General features: G+C 43.9%; 2 protein-coding genes across 3 annotated transcripts; one reads left to right on the forward strand and one right to left on the reverse strand.

Moving 5' to 3' along the window:
- Positions 1-653: 653 nt before the first annotated feature.
- LOC125773879 (rho-associated protein kinase 1) lies at positions 654-9,704 on the forward strand. Its single transcript, XM_049444454.1, has 11 exons — positions 654-1,732; positions 1,801-1,946; positions 2,027-3,988; positions 4,051-4,199; positions 4,269-4,490; positions 4,574-5,275; positions 5,352-5,638; positions 5,730-5,914; positions 5,982-6,093; positions 6,182-6,514; positions 6,745-9,704. The coding sequence occupies exons 1-11, from the start codon at positions 1,692-1,694 to the stop codon at positions 6,842-6,844; spliced, it is 4,239 nt and encodes a 1,412-aa protein (XP_049300411.1). The 5' UTR covers positions 654-1,691; the 3' UTR covers positions 6,845-9,704.
- A 57-nt stretch (positions 9,705-9,761) lies between these two features.
- On the reverse strand, positions 9,762-13,535 carry LOC125774125 (rab GTPase-binding effector protein 1). 2 transcript variants are annotated; one of them, XM_049444513.1, is made up of 5 exons: positions 13,300-13,535; positions 13,041-13,232; positions 12,684-12,961; positions 12,476-12,583; positions 9,762-11,598 (listed from the first exon to the last, which is right to left on the reverse strand). In XM_049444513.1, exons 2-5 carry the CDS (start codon positions 13,201-13,203, stop codon positions 10,234-10,236), a joined length of 1,914 nt encoding a protein of 637 aa, XP_049300470.1. In that variant the 5' UTR covers positions 13,204-13,232; positions 13,300-13,535; the 3' UTR covers positions 9,762-10,233. The 2 variants fall into 2 exon arrangements, with proteins under 2 accessions (XP_049300470.1, XP_049300469.1); XM_049444512.1 differs by having other exon boundaries at positions 12,464-12,583; positions 13,300-13,531.
- Positions 13,536-13,725: the final 190 nt, after the last annotated feature.

Here is a 13,725-nt window from a genome sequence, read left to right on the forward strand (position 1 = left end):
AGCATCATGGCTATATCAGGGGTGGTCAACTTGATGCAAATGAGGCAGACCAAGATATATTTTATGTTAGCCAGTTGACATCAGCAAAATAATAAACTTATTATTAATAATTAATTCAAATTAGTAATTATATTATATTATCAATTATTCATCATGTTCGGGATGCATTTCGTGGTCTTTAGCCTTGCAGAACTTAATGCTTTGTAATTCAATTGGCCTTCTACCTCGACAGTGTGGTTGGAATGAGCAGGAAGGGAAGGAAATTCTTTGATCTGCACTTACAGTTAAAAGTTCCTAACCTATAGACAAAGACTACGTTATTTTAGGATTGGGGTTTTTAAAGGGAAAAAAAGATTACGGAAATTATATTTTTTTTAGAACAGTAATGTCCGTCCAGCGAACATTGTTCGCCGATTGCTCGCTATCCAATTATACCAGTTCATCACACAGAATCTCATTTTGTATTGCACGTTGAAAGGAAAAGTGATTGTTTCAGTGATAGTTCTATGTATAGTTGGTGAAATATTTTGACTCTTTAATTAATAGCTTAAGTTAGGCAAAGATATATTGAAATTCTATTCTTTACAATCTGGTAAGCAGCCAAATTGAAATGTGTTGATTACGCATCGCCTCATTCGTTTTTGACAATTCGGTGACAGTTGAAAAAAAAGCAACAGTCTTTAAAAAAAAAGAAGAAAAGAGGAAGCAGTGAAATGCTGCGGTAGTGTCATCGCGTAGAGAATCTAAATGTTTCTGCTCCTGTTTTTTGTGTCGCAATTTCAGTTGATCATAGCATTTATCGCTTTATTTCGTGGCTCGTTCTCTATCATCTATCCTACATTTGAGTGGGGCGCCATTCCTTGCTACATCGAAGAAGCACACCGCTCCGGCTTTAGAGTCGTATCTGTACAGACTGTGAAAAGGAGGCGGACGAGAAATTACCCGCTGGTTGTGGACTTTGCCTTTCCTTTGGCGTATTAACGCGTTTACGATTGTGTTTAATGCACACCTTGCCTATCCGGCACGTTCGTTGCTGAACGGCGAACGAATTGCTGGCAGCAGCGTGTATTTTCACATTCGTCATCGTCGTAAATTTGGCGCAGAACAACACGAGTGGAACAATATTCGATTGGAAAACAGTACCAGCACTAGGTACGAAAGAATAAGACAAACGTGGTGCGATAAAGTAAGAAAGAGCGGGAGTGTCCAAGCGAGAAAGCAAGAGTGTACGGGGGGGACCGTGTCCGAACATGGAATGTATCACAATCCTGAACATCCTGTAAAGTTTGCAATCCCCGACAGCGAAGGAACTGAAGCGCAGTGTTCTACATGTAAGCGCACCAGTGATTGTATCGTATGCCAAACCGCTGGGGCTAACTGGTGTTGTGATCGATCATCAACAAGTGGAACTTAATATTTCTAAGTACACCTGAAAGGTAGCTAGGTGCGTTTTTTTCTTCTTCTAAGAAACAAAGAGAAATATATACGGGATACGGAAACAGCGGAAACAAACAAACGACGATCATAGCAAACCTTTCCGACGATCTATTGGTGCTGTAAGTGTGTGTGTGTGTTTTGAATTCCTGTTGCATTGTACATGCGATCAAGAAGCAGTGCAGATTAGCAAAAAAGGTGGTTTATCAAATGTAAAGCAAAAAATAAATACACACACACACACTCACACAAACACAATGGCAAGTAAGAAACCAATGGACGAGGCTCGTAGGGCACGGTAAGTGGTGGGGTACGGGGGGTATCAAAACAGATACAATAGTTAATCCTATGTTTTGCACCTTGCAGATTAATGGCCCTGGAGGAGCAAATTCGTGATCCGGCAAGTATCAGCAACATCGACTGCCTGCTGGACACACTGACCGCACTAGTGGCGGACTGTGATCATGAGAATGTGAAAATAATTAAGAACATAGAAACGTTCATTAAGCGATGTAAGAATCTCAATCACCCACAATCACATACAACTTGACACTAATGCTGGCTCTTCTTTTTTTCCCCCCTCATCCTTTAGACAAAAATTTAGCCCGCGACATCACGACGCTGCGCATGAATCCGAGCGATTTCATCTTCATCAAACTTATTGGACGCGGTTCGTTCGGCAAGGTGTTGCTAGTGCGGCACAAAACCACCGAGCAGGTGTACGCAATGAAACGGCTGTCCAAGTACGAGATGATCACACGTTCCGATACGGCATTCTTCTGGGAGGAGCGATACATCATGGCAAACGCAAACTCCGATTGGATCGTGAAGTTGCATTTCGCTTTTCAGGATGCAAAATACCTTTACATGGTGATGGACTTTATGCCCGGTGGTGATATCGTCGGGCTGATGAACGTCTACGAGATACCGGAGAAGTGGGCACTGTTTTACACGATGGAGGTTGTGCTGGCGCTGGATACGATCCACCAGATGGGGTTCATCCATCGGGACGTTAAGCCGGACAACATGCTGTTGGATAAGTACGGTCACCTGAAGCTGGCCGATTTCGGTACGTGCATGCGTATGGATAGCGATGGGTTGGTGCGATCGTCCAATGCCGTCGGAACGCCGGACTACATTAGCCCGGAGGTGTTGCAGTTTCAGGGCGCTACGGATGGTTACGGGCGCGAGTGCGACTGGTGGTCGTTGGGCATTTTTCTGTACGAAATTTTGATCGGCGATACGCCGTTCTTCTCCGACAGTCTGCTCGGTACGTACAGCAACATAATGGATTTTAAAAATTGCCTTCATTTTCCGGACAATGCACCGATGAGCGAGAATGCGAAATCGCTTATTAAAGGCTTCCTGACGGATCGTACGGTGCGGCTCGGGCGCCATAGTGTGGAGGAAATTAAATCTCATCCATTTTTCGTGAACGATACCTGGACGTTTGAGAATGTGCGCGATTCCGTACCGCCGGTAGTGCCGGAACTGAGCGGTGATGATGATACGCGCAACTTCGTCGAAGTGGACCGTAAGAACAGTATTGGCACGAGCTTCGCCACGCCAACCACGTTCGTTGGTGATAATCTGCCATTCATCGGGTTTACCTACTCGCCTGATTATCAGCTGTTGAGCGGCGATGGTGGAAATAACGGTGACAACTCGACGGAGGACACCACGGACAATAAGGAGGCAAAGGCACACCACCATCGGCTGTCGAACAATGCGGAGCTGATGCGGCTAGAGAATATGCTGCAGCGTGAAAAGCAAGCGGTAGAAACGCTCGAAAAGCAGGAACGAACACTTCGCCAACAGATCGAACTTATCACCAAGCGAGAATCGGACATACAGACGCTTGCGAACGAGTACGAGCGTGATCTAACGATGCTGAAGCACAGCCATCGTGAGGTGCAGCGACGTGCGGACGTTGAGCAGGAAACGCGGAAAAAGCTCGAAACCGTGCTGGTGGAGACGAAACAGCGGCTGCAGGAGGAGCGTAGCATGCGGACGCGGGAAATGAACAACCTGCAACAGTACACCGACCGCATCAGTGCGCTCGAGAAGCAGCTGGCCGACGTGCAGGAAAAGTACAAGGCGGAGGTCGAGACCGGCCAGAAGTGTAAAAAGCAGATCGCGGAGCTGCGCATGTTAAGCAGCAATGCCGAACAGAAGGCGCTCGATCTGCAGTCGATGCTGCTCGGGCTGACAACGATGCGTGATATGCTGCAGCAGGAGATGACCGAGCTGCAGAGCCAGCTGGCGCAGGAGCGCAACACGCGCATCAAGCGCATGGAGCTGCAGAAGGAGCTCGAGGTGAAGGTGCAATCGATGTGCGCCGATATGGAGCGTATATCGGCCCGCGAGCAGCAAGCGTTCGCCGACAACCGGACGCTGGTCGATCGAATTTCCGAGCTGGAAAAGGAGTACGCATCGGTCGAGTGTGAGCTGAAGGCGGTTCAAAGCCGTTACGAGCAGGAGGTACAGGCGCATCAGGAAACGGCCAAGGCACGGTTGCTGAACAACGAGGAAGCAAACATGCAGGAAGTGAAAGGTTCGTATTCTATATCAATAGAAATTAATTTTTATTTTTATTAATTTAATTTTCCTTTTTAGCACTGCAAAATAAGCTTACCGAGGAAAAACTGGGCCGCCAAAAGGCAGAACAAAACTCGCAAGAAAAGGAACGCCAACTGTCCATGCTGTCGGTAGATTATCGTCAAATTCAACAGCGTTTGCAAAAACTAGAAGGCGAATACCGACAGGTATAGCTTACACGCATGAAATGTGTTTTCTATGGCAAGATTGTTTACGCTTTTCTCTCCATCTCGCAGGAATCGGAAAAGGTAGTCGCACTGCATAGTCAGCTGGAGCAGGAGCAGAGCAAAAAGAATAGCTTGCTGTCCGAAATTAGTCTTCAAAGCTCGGAGGTCGCACATCTGAAGTCGAAGGAAATGCAATCGCAGAAGGAGCTGCAGCAATTGCGCGATACGCGCAAGAAGCTGGAGGAGGATGTGACGAATATTAAAAAGCAGCACAACACGGACATACTGCAGGTACAGATTGTTAAGATTGTGTAAAAGGGGATGTAACAAATCGATACAATACGATGTTTTTTCCTATTTCGCTTGCTTCACAGATGAAGGAAGTTCAGGACCAGCTGGAGGTAGAGCAGTATTTCTCCAAATTGTATAAAACGCAGTACAACGAGTTGCGCGAAGAGATGAAGGATCGTATGCGTCAGCTGCAGAAGCTTGATGAGGAACGGTGCAACATTATGCACCAACTGCAGCTGGCAAATGCACGCGCCGACACAGAAGCACTCGCACGTTCGATCGCCGAAGAAACGGTAACCGATTTGGAGAAGGAAAAAACGATGAAGGAGCTCGAACTGAAGGATATGCTCACGAAACATCGCAACGAGCTGATGGCTAAGGAGGGTGTGGTTACATCGCTGAAGGACGTCGAGGCCGAGCTGAAAAAGTCGCTCGGCAACAAGGAGTACGAGCTGGAGGATATGATGCAGCAAAGCAAGAAACAGCAGGAGGAACTGTACCGTCTCAAGTACGAGCTCGGCGAGCTGGACAAGTGTCGGGCGAAGCTGGTGAACGAAACCATACTGAAGCAGCAGGCGGTTAACAAGCTGGCAGAAATTATGAACCGCAAGGATAACAACCTGACGAGCAAGCAGAAGATGAAGGTTAATTCGACCGCCGAGCTACGGAAGAAGGAGAAGGAGAACAAACGACTGCAGCAGGAGCTATCAGTTGAGCGCGCCAAATATGACGAACTGTGTCAGAAGCACAATGAAACGATTAGCCAACTATCGCGTGAAATAGACGTAAGTATAACAGTTTGGCCATTGCTCTCTTGCATCCTTCTCATTTGGAGTATTTTTTTTCTCTTTTTTTTGGCAGATCAAAACCAAGCTTCAGATGGAAATCGATTGTAAGGCGACAGAGATTGAGCATCTGCAAATAAAGCTGATCGAGACGGCATCACTATCGTCGGTCGATAACGACATGATGGAAGAAAATCAAGACTCAATCTTCGAGGGTTGGCTCAGCGTACCGAACAAGCAGAACATTAAGCGGCACGGTTGGAAACGCCAGTTTGTCGTCGTATCGCCGAAACGAATAATTTTCTACAGTTCGGAGCTGGACAAGCAAAATACGAGCGATCCGTTGCTAATCATTGATCTGAGGTACGGTTTGCGATGGAAATCCATCCGTAAAAAAACCTTTTTTATTTTATTTTTATTTTAAAATCGTTTGGTTTTTTTTTGCTTTTCACAGTAAGGTGTTTCACGTGCGTCCTGTAACGCAAGGTGACGTTATTCGTGCCGATCCCAAAGAGATACCGCGCATCTTTCAGCTACTTTATGCCGGCGAGGGTGAGGCACGTCGTCCGGACGAACAGCAGCAATCGGACGTTGCTTCCTCCCGTAGCGATGAGAAGCCTCTAACGCTGCAGTACAAAGGTAAGTTAACACGTGGCTGTAAGTATTATCAATTAAACTCCCTCTAACACGCTTTTGTTGTACGCAGGCCACGAGTTCCTCCAAATAAGTTACCATATTCCAACAACATGCGATCTTCCATCGTGCCAGAAAACGCTCTGGCACGTGTTCAAATCACTGCCGGCGTATGAATGCAAACGGTAAGCCTTGCTAAAACGCTCTCTACGCTAAACTGGCGCATCATTCTAAAAGTTTTGTTTCTTTATGTTTTTTTTTGCCTTCTGTTAGTTGTCGATTCAAGCTGCACAAGGAGCACGTGGACAATAATAACCCGCTAGCACCGTGCAAGCTGCATCACGATCCAAACCATGCGCGTGAAATGCTTCTGCTTGCCGCCTCGAACGATGATCAGCACCGTTGGGTTAGCCGTTTGTCCAAGCGCATTCAAAAGAGTGGCTATAAGGCTAACTCGAACAACAACGTCGGTACGCTGGGAGGCAGTGCCAGCAGCTCGACCGGTGGCAGTAGTGTTGGTGGTGGTGGCGGCTTGGGTAACAACGGTAACAATCTACCGTCCGGCAACTCCAGCACCAATATGGATTCAACGAAGGTTTCACCAAGGTAAAGAGACACATGTCCGGTATGCAATGTAGCGATGAGTAGAATAATTCTTTTTTCGTGAGTTCGTACAACGACTCAGTTGATAGAAACTCATCTGCGAGTCGTTCAAACTGCACGTCGTGACTGGATGAATCGTTTTCACTCACTCACTCACTCAGTCACTCACCCACTCACTCCCCATACTGATCGCAATGGACGCTTTTGATGTTAAACTTTCTTGAAAATTTCAGCCAATCTGCTCGATCAAATAACAAACCAAATTCGGCAGCCGTAGTACAACGTTCAGCCACCCTGCCAACCAATGCTTCCCTAAAGCAATCGCCACCGTGATCAACGTGATATACTGGCTTGGCTGCAAAATATTCCGCTTCCATTCTTGGCCGTGTCTTGGCCGGGATTGGGATCCGCTACACGGTTCTGTTATGTTAAGCGAGGGAGTCATTACCAATCTGCACCTAGGGAGCCGCCCCCCAAATATTACTACGTTTATATTCTAATTCAGTTTTCCAACTAATTTTATCACCGTTTCTTAACGACGCAGTGACTGTTTTGCACCTTGCTTATTTTCGTATATTCTTTCTTTTTTTCCATTCCAAAAAACCGTCCGTTGATGAAAACTTGTGCATTTATCCTTTAAGCTATTTTATTTATTCCCGTTTTTTTTGGGTGTCGAAAACCGTTTTCAATACGGAATGAACTTCTGTAAAGGAATGGATTTCATTTGCTAAATTTTGTATTTGTTATAATCCGCAGAAAAACAATCAAATATATGCGCACGAAGAATCACAAATGGATTGTAATAACAAAAGCAAAAAAAGAAGATTGACGGAACAACATCATACAGCTAATTTGCTTGAATTGACGGATTTCGAACACAACTATTGCATTTTTTTTAAAATGATCGACTAACGAAAATAACGTTCGATGAGTTGACCGAGCCATGCACCGATGTGCGATCGAATAATCGGCAGTGGAATGGAACCGATGTGCATTTAAAAAAACTACATCCATTGGAATCATTTATTTTACATCTTGAAGCAAACCCGCTAATTTCAATTATACAATTGAGCACGAAAAAAAAAGAAATTCGGACCATTTAATAAATTTAATATGTAAAGAGCGAGAGAGGGAGAGCAAACGCAAAATCGGGTTTAAATGTAACAATACAGCCTGCGACTATATTATCCTACTAATATGTTTATCTCTCTTCAATCGATTTTTGTTTTGTTTTTTAAGAAATAGTATGGCTAAAATATGTGTACAAACCGCGCGTACACCATCCAATTTTTGGCGTTGCCAAAGAGACAGGCATATTACTAACTAAGCGAATGTTCATATTGATTTGTAGTATTATTTGTAATAATGATTGTCCGCTGCGATAAAAAAACAATTCTGGTGGTGATTACTTTTCACCAACCCAAATGCCATGTTGAAGGATACTATTTGCTGGTGTTAAGAAGAAAAGGAAGAAGAAGAAGAAAAAACACAAAAAAATAGTGGATGCATAAATGACAGAAGTACGACTGCGATAAAACCAATTTTCTACTTTTCCGCCCCCCACCCCCCATTTTTTTCAGTATCTAATTTCATCTGTTGCATTCCTGTATGATAAACACAACGATATTCCGTAGTAAACGATGTATTAGTTGTTTTTTTTTTTGTATTATTCCTAGGATCAATCTAAGCTCAATCATTCATGAAAAAAACTACTTTTAGCAAACTGTACGGGAAGTGAGAAGTTTCTTTGTTTTGTTTTGTAAAAAGTCGTTTATGGTAGTCAGCAGGTTGAAGAGGTAGAAGAGAGCAGAATAATTAGCAGATCTACATAAAGCAGCATCAATAAATGTTCGGGAGTATTAGTTGCTTCGGCCAATGTCCGGTGTAGGTTTTTTGTTGGACACGGTTGTACCCAACAAATCGAACAAATCGGATACTCGATTGCATCGTAGGTAATAGAAAATGAACATATATTGCGAGTCGTATATTTTGTGCAACAGGAAGTATTCATAGGCGATTTAATTAGCGTTTTTCTACTAGCCGAAAAAGTGGGGAAGAAAGAGAATAATATTAACAACTTTTTTTTTCTACAAAAGTTAACAAACAACACAGGGAAGAAAATGATGATAATCGATTAGAAAGTAATACAACTAAATCAAACAACAACAATAAAAAACACACACACATGGGAGTCGAATGTAGGAACTGTGCGCAGATTTTATTGTAAATCCTTACAGAAGAGGAAACGTTATGGAGAATTTTAAATTCCTTACAAGGCTGATGATAAATGAGCTTAATTCTACGACGCGATGCGCATTTGTCACGCACACCCGGTCGTGGTGTCGTGCGAAGAACATAATTCAATGCGAAAAACTCCCCCCTAGAATAGATTGATTGTTGTTGTTGTCGTTTGTTTTTTTGTACATTCTGTTTGTTTGTTGGGAGCTGTATCGCCACATTTTAGCCCGAAGGGGTGGAAAATAGCTTACGACAAAGGAAAGCGATATAAGGTTAGGTGAAATATACCATATGTAATTTAGTGAGCTAAATCTAATCGAATAGTAGGGGCGGTCAGGATCATTCAGCGGTAGAGTAAGAATCAACAAAAACAACGAATCTGTGTGTACTGTAACGTTAGATGGGGGAGTTTTGAGAAGATCAAACCGGAACGGTGAATTCTGAACGATAACAATGGATACTAAAGAGGTTAAGGCAGACAGCGCGGATGAGATGGGCTGTAATGAAAAAAAAAAAAAACAAGAAAAAGTGTGTCCTGCGTAACATCAAAGTGCCTTCAAACATATATATTTGCAAAAGAGGAATTAATACCACAACAATGCTAGTGCAAAATATGTTCATGCTCCTTTTTTTTATATATAAAACTGCAAGGAACAGCTAGGATGTAATGAACGTAATATTCATATCAGACGGAAGAATGAAACCTCTACCAAATGTAAATAAAACGCAAACAACAAACTGGAATTCAGAGGAAAACTATATACACACGCGTGACAATATACGAAATGGAATAATGGAACGAGAGTGAGAAAACCCGAAGAACTGTTGCCAACTGTATAAACTTCCAAATAATGCGATTGTCGTTATTATTATTTTTTTTTTTTTGATTAAGAAAGTAGATAATCGATCATTAACACCGGAAAATTGATAATAATAAACAAAACAAAGCATTTAATCGTTGTTTCCTTACTTTGCAAATGGATTCTTTCAACGTACCAAAAACAGCCTCCGGTCTTTTGCAGAAGATTAATTCTTTATTTCAAATAACATATTTTAGTTTAATCGTTTGTTTAAACTCCAACAAAGCAAAAAAGACAACTCTATTCACGGTTACCCCAAATTCGAAAGGCGTTCGGTGTGTACATCCAGGGTGGGGAATGCTCATCATTAGCTAAACGTTTCCTTTCGTCTCTTTTTCTATCTGAATTAAAATGTCTACAACTTTACACGTAATCTTATTTGTTTTAAATGAAGTCGGAATTTAGCAACGGTTCCCACGGGTAGCATCAGGTCGCTATACATCACTAGTTTTGCACTTAAAAGGAGCCAGAATATATGCAGTATTGAATGTAGGAAGGTGAATTCGGTTCTCCAACTCAGCCCTACAGCAACTACACGCCGTGTTAAACGATGATGGGCCTTTTTGGGTAAAGAGACGGCATTAAAGTGATCATTTCAACGGAGAAGGAACCCTTTCGAACGTCTTACGGTGATTGCGGAGGCTCCCGACTAAAGTATGGTGCCGTGTCCTGCACCAACAATGTATGGCAAACGTCGCACACACGGGCCGGTTTCCGGTTCGGGCCCGACGGTACGGATTTGGACAAACACGGTTGACAGTAGATGGTACCGCAGTGCCGACAGTGCTGTTTGCGCCTCGTTACCGTAAACTCTTTTTTACAGTTCGGACACTGATCGACATCGTCATCGTCCTGCCAACGCACCTGCGTATCCGCCGAACGGATCTTTTCCAGCTGCATCTGCAACGATTGAGACAGCTTGACGAAATCCTTCTGCACGGCCTCGTTGTTTGCCAGATCTTCCTGCAGCACCATCATTTTGCTGCGCAAATCATTGTTCTGCCGATCGAGCCGTTCGTTGCAGGCCTGCAACTCAATGATCTGCATACGAAGATCGGAGTTTTGCTTCTGCTGCTCAACATCGGTCCGTTCCAACTCTTCCCGCACGCTCTCGAGCAAGTTAAAATCGTGCTCCTGCTTGCGTAGCTGCTCCATCAGCTGATGCTGCTTTTGGATATAATGTTGTTCCGCTTTTTTAACCTCCCGATCGCGGCAACGCTGCTGCTCCTGCAGCAGTTCCACCTCATCCTGCATGCTACCCGCTTTACGTTCGGCAAATTCACAGCCCGCCTTTGTGACGATTAAATTTTCGTGCAGCGTCAGTACCAGCTCTTGCAGCTCCTCGATGCTTTGGGGGAAGTTAATTTCTTGATCTTTCAATGCGTCCGAGCTGGCAATATACTTCCCGGACAGGAAGTCGTTGTCCTGCTGGATGCTGTTCAGCTTGTAACAAACATGTTCCCTTTCTTGCGTTAGCTTCTGTAACTCATCCCGTAACGCTATCTTCAGCTGGCCATATTCACGGCGAAGCTTTTCCAGTGCGTGTTCCGTGTCGGTGGACCATTCGGTAAGCTTCTGCACCTCATTCTTGTGCTCTTCGCGCTTCTTGTGCCACTGCACCTCTAGATCGGCGCGCAGTGCCGCCTCCTTCCTTACCTGCTCCTTCAACCGCTCCAAGCTCTTTTCCCACGCCGTTGTACGCTTTTTTTCTTCCTCCTGCTGGCGTGCTAGGTTTGCCTCGAAGGTCGCGCACCGTTCGCAGGACGGTGCCGGTGTGGGCTCGCTAGCTGTCGATGGCTCCTGAACCGGACCGGCCGGACTAAGCATTCCTATCAGGGCCGACGTTTGTGCTCCATCTTTTTTTTGTTCGCGCGTCGTGGTAAAGGTTTCGATTTCCTCGTACGCGAGCCGTAACTTTTCCTTGAGCGACTTAATTTCGTCTTCCAGCGGTACTACCAATGATCGTAGCACTTCCGCATCTTCCTGGGCCTGTGTTTTTGGGGGTTAAACAGAGGGAAAGGGTAGTTGAATATTTGATTAATATACATGTATGCAAACTCTGTGCCAATTCAGTAAGCAACTAGTGTCTTGACTAGTCGCAAGATCGTGCGTGAAGTGTTGTTACATGAATTGAACCATCAAAAACAATAACAATCGCTTGAAGCCCACCGCTGAAACAATTTTGCCCACTCAGAAACATTGTCCGCACATAACATGAAGATGGTTTTGTAAATAAAAAACTTTAAATTTTACAAATAGAAATTGTCATAATGGAAACTTGCTTTATCTATTGCTTTTTTTAACAAATCATACAAACACTACGAGATAGACACACACAATTACACAGATCACGCACAATATCCATTCGTTTATGGATGTTTTTTTTAATGTTATGTTATGTTTAGATTCCATTTATTCCCACACTCAAGCTCGGCCAAAAAGCACTCGCCATAAGCTGCGATTGAATACACTGTTGATATCACGTACAATCACAATTTATCTCTTACCACATCCACTGTTGCTGATGGGTCCATTGCGAAAAAAGGTCTAAACTGTTTCAAACTGATTCATGCCTATGAACGAAGAGCGCCCTACTCTAGACGCGTTGATAGTTGATTATGACAGTTGGCGTTTTAGCATGGTCGGATAGCTTTCACGGTTTTGCGGGTAACAGTGGAATGTGGATGAAGCATGAGGGCACACATACTTGCGTATCACATAAAGCAACCAACGATCAATACGGGGCGCGCACGGGTACGTTCTACACGGTTTGTCAAACAAAAAAATGGGTTTATGCATAAACTAATAAAAAAAAATCGAACTTCCGTTCCAATCCGATCACATACATACGTACATATTTCTTTACCTTCCGCATTGAATCTTCCAGATTGTCGCAGCTGTTGGAATCGGCTGCACCGAGCTTGAGTATTATCTTCTTCGCCTGCTGCACCGTTTTGGCAAGGCTAGGCGACACCTTCTCCAAAGAAAGAAAGAAATACATAAATGTGCAGAAACTCCCGTCCATGCAAGCCAAGATTGGTCTACAATTGCTTTGAATCCCGCCAGTAACCTACTTGGTTGCTATCCGCAAGCTCTTCCTTCAGCTGCCGGATCTCATCCATGAGCCGGGAATTTTCGTCTTTCATTTGTTTTACTGATTCGCGCATTATGGACGATTCGTCCAACGTTTCGTTCACCAGCTGTTTTAGGGTGCGGTTCTCGTCCTCGACCTTGTTCCGTTGCTCTTCCGCATCCTTCTCCTTGCTGTACTCCATTATCATAAGCTGTGCTTTTGCTTCTTCGAGCTCTTTTCGGCTGTTAGTCGACTCGGTTGCAAGCCGTCTGCATTCATCTTTGAAACAAAACATAGCAGGTTTTTCGCATACAGTTGCTCCAAATTTTACCTTCTTGGATCACTATTTGTCACTTACTTTCTTTGGCAAGGTATAACTCTTTCATTCGGGCCCGCTGTTGGTTGAATTCTTCCCTCATTCGCAGTATTTCCTTTTGGGCCGATACGGTCTGGCTGCCGGAAGTTACTTCCGTAACAGTAGCACCGATCGGCGGTTCCGGTTTGTCCTTTTCACTTTCCATCGAGAAAGTATGAAATTGTCTTCAGAAACCTGCAGCGGGGTGAACAGTATTGTGCTTAAATTCCAAAAAAAAGTAGATGAAAATGCCAATGTTTACCTTTCATCCGTAAAACCGGGCAACAACAGAACGGTACAAGGAAAATTACTTTAATGTGGTTTTCGTTATTTTTTCTCTCTGTTTCTTTCCTAACGTCAAATCACGAACGGCTCGTAATGTACACAGCCTTTGTGAACGTGATATAGCAAACCCAGGTACCGAAATATACAACTGTACATAAATGAGTTGCTGATTTAACTTAACAGTTGTAGGGCATGGTAAAAAAAACAGAGTTTGTTTCACAGGAAGGAACCAACTCCACAGTAAATGAAGGAAAAATCAAAGATGCATCAAATGATAACAGTGCGAAACCAAGTAATCTCTATCACAACTTCGACAAAATTTCTTGTGAGATTGTTATTGGAAAGCTATAAAGCAACGTTTTAGCCTGGTTGATTGCATCACGAATTGTTTGTGTTCTTTTTA

Source organism: Anopheles funestus, chromosome X (genome assembly GCF_943734845.2).
Source record: "Anopheles funestus chromosome X, idAnoFuneDA-416_04, whole genome shotgun sequence".
NCBI classification, from domain to species: Eukaryota; Metazoa; Arthropoda; class Insecta; order Diptera; family Culicidae; genus Anopheles; species Anopheles funestus.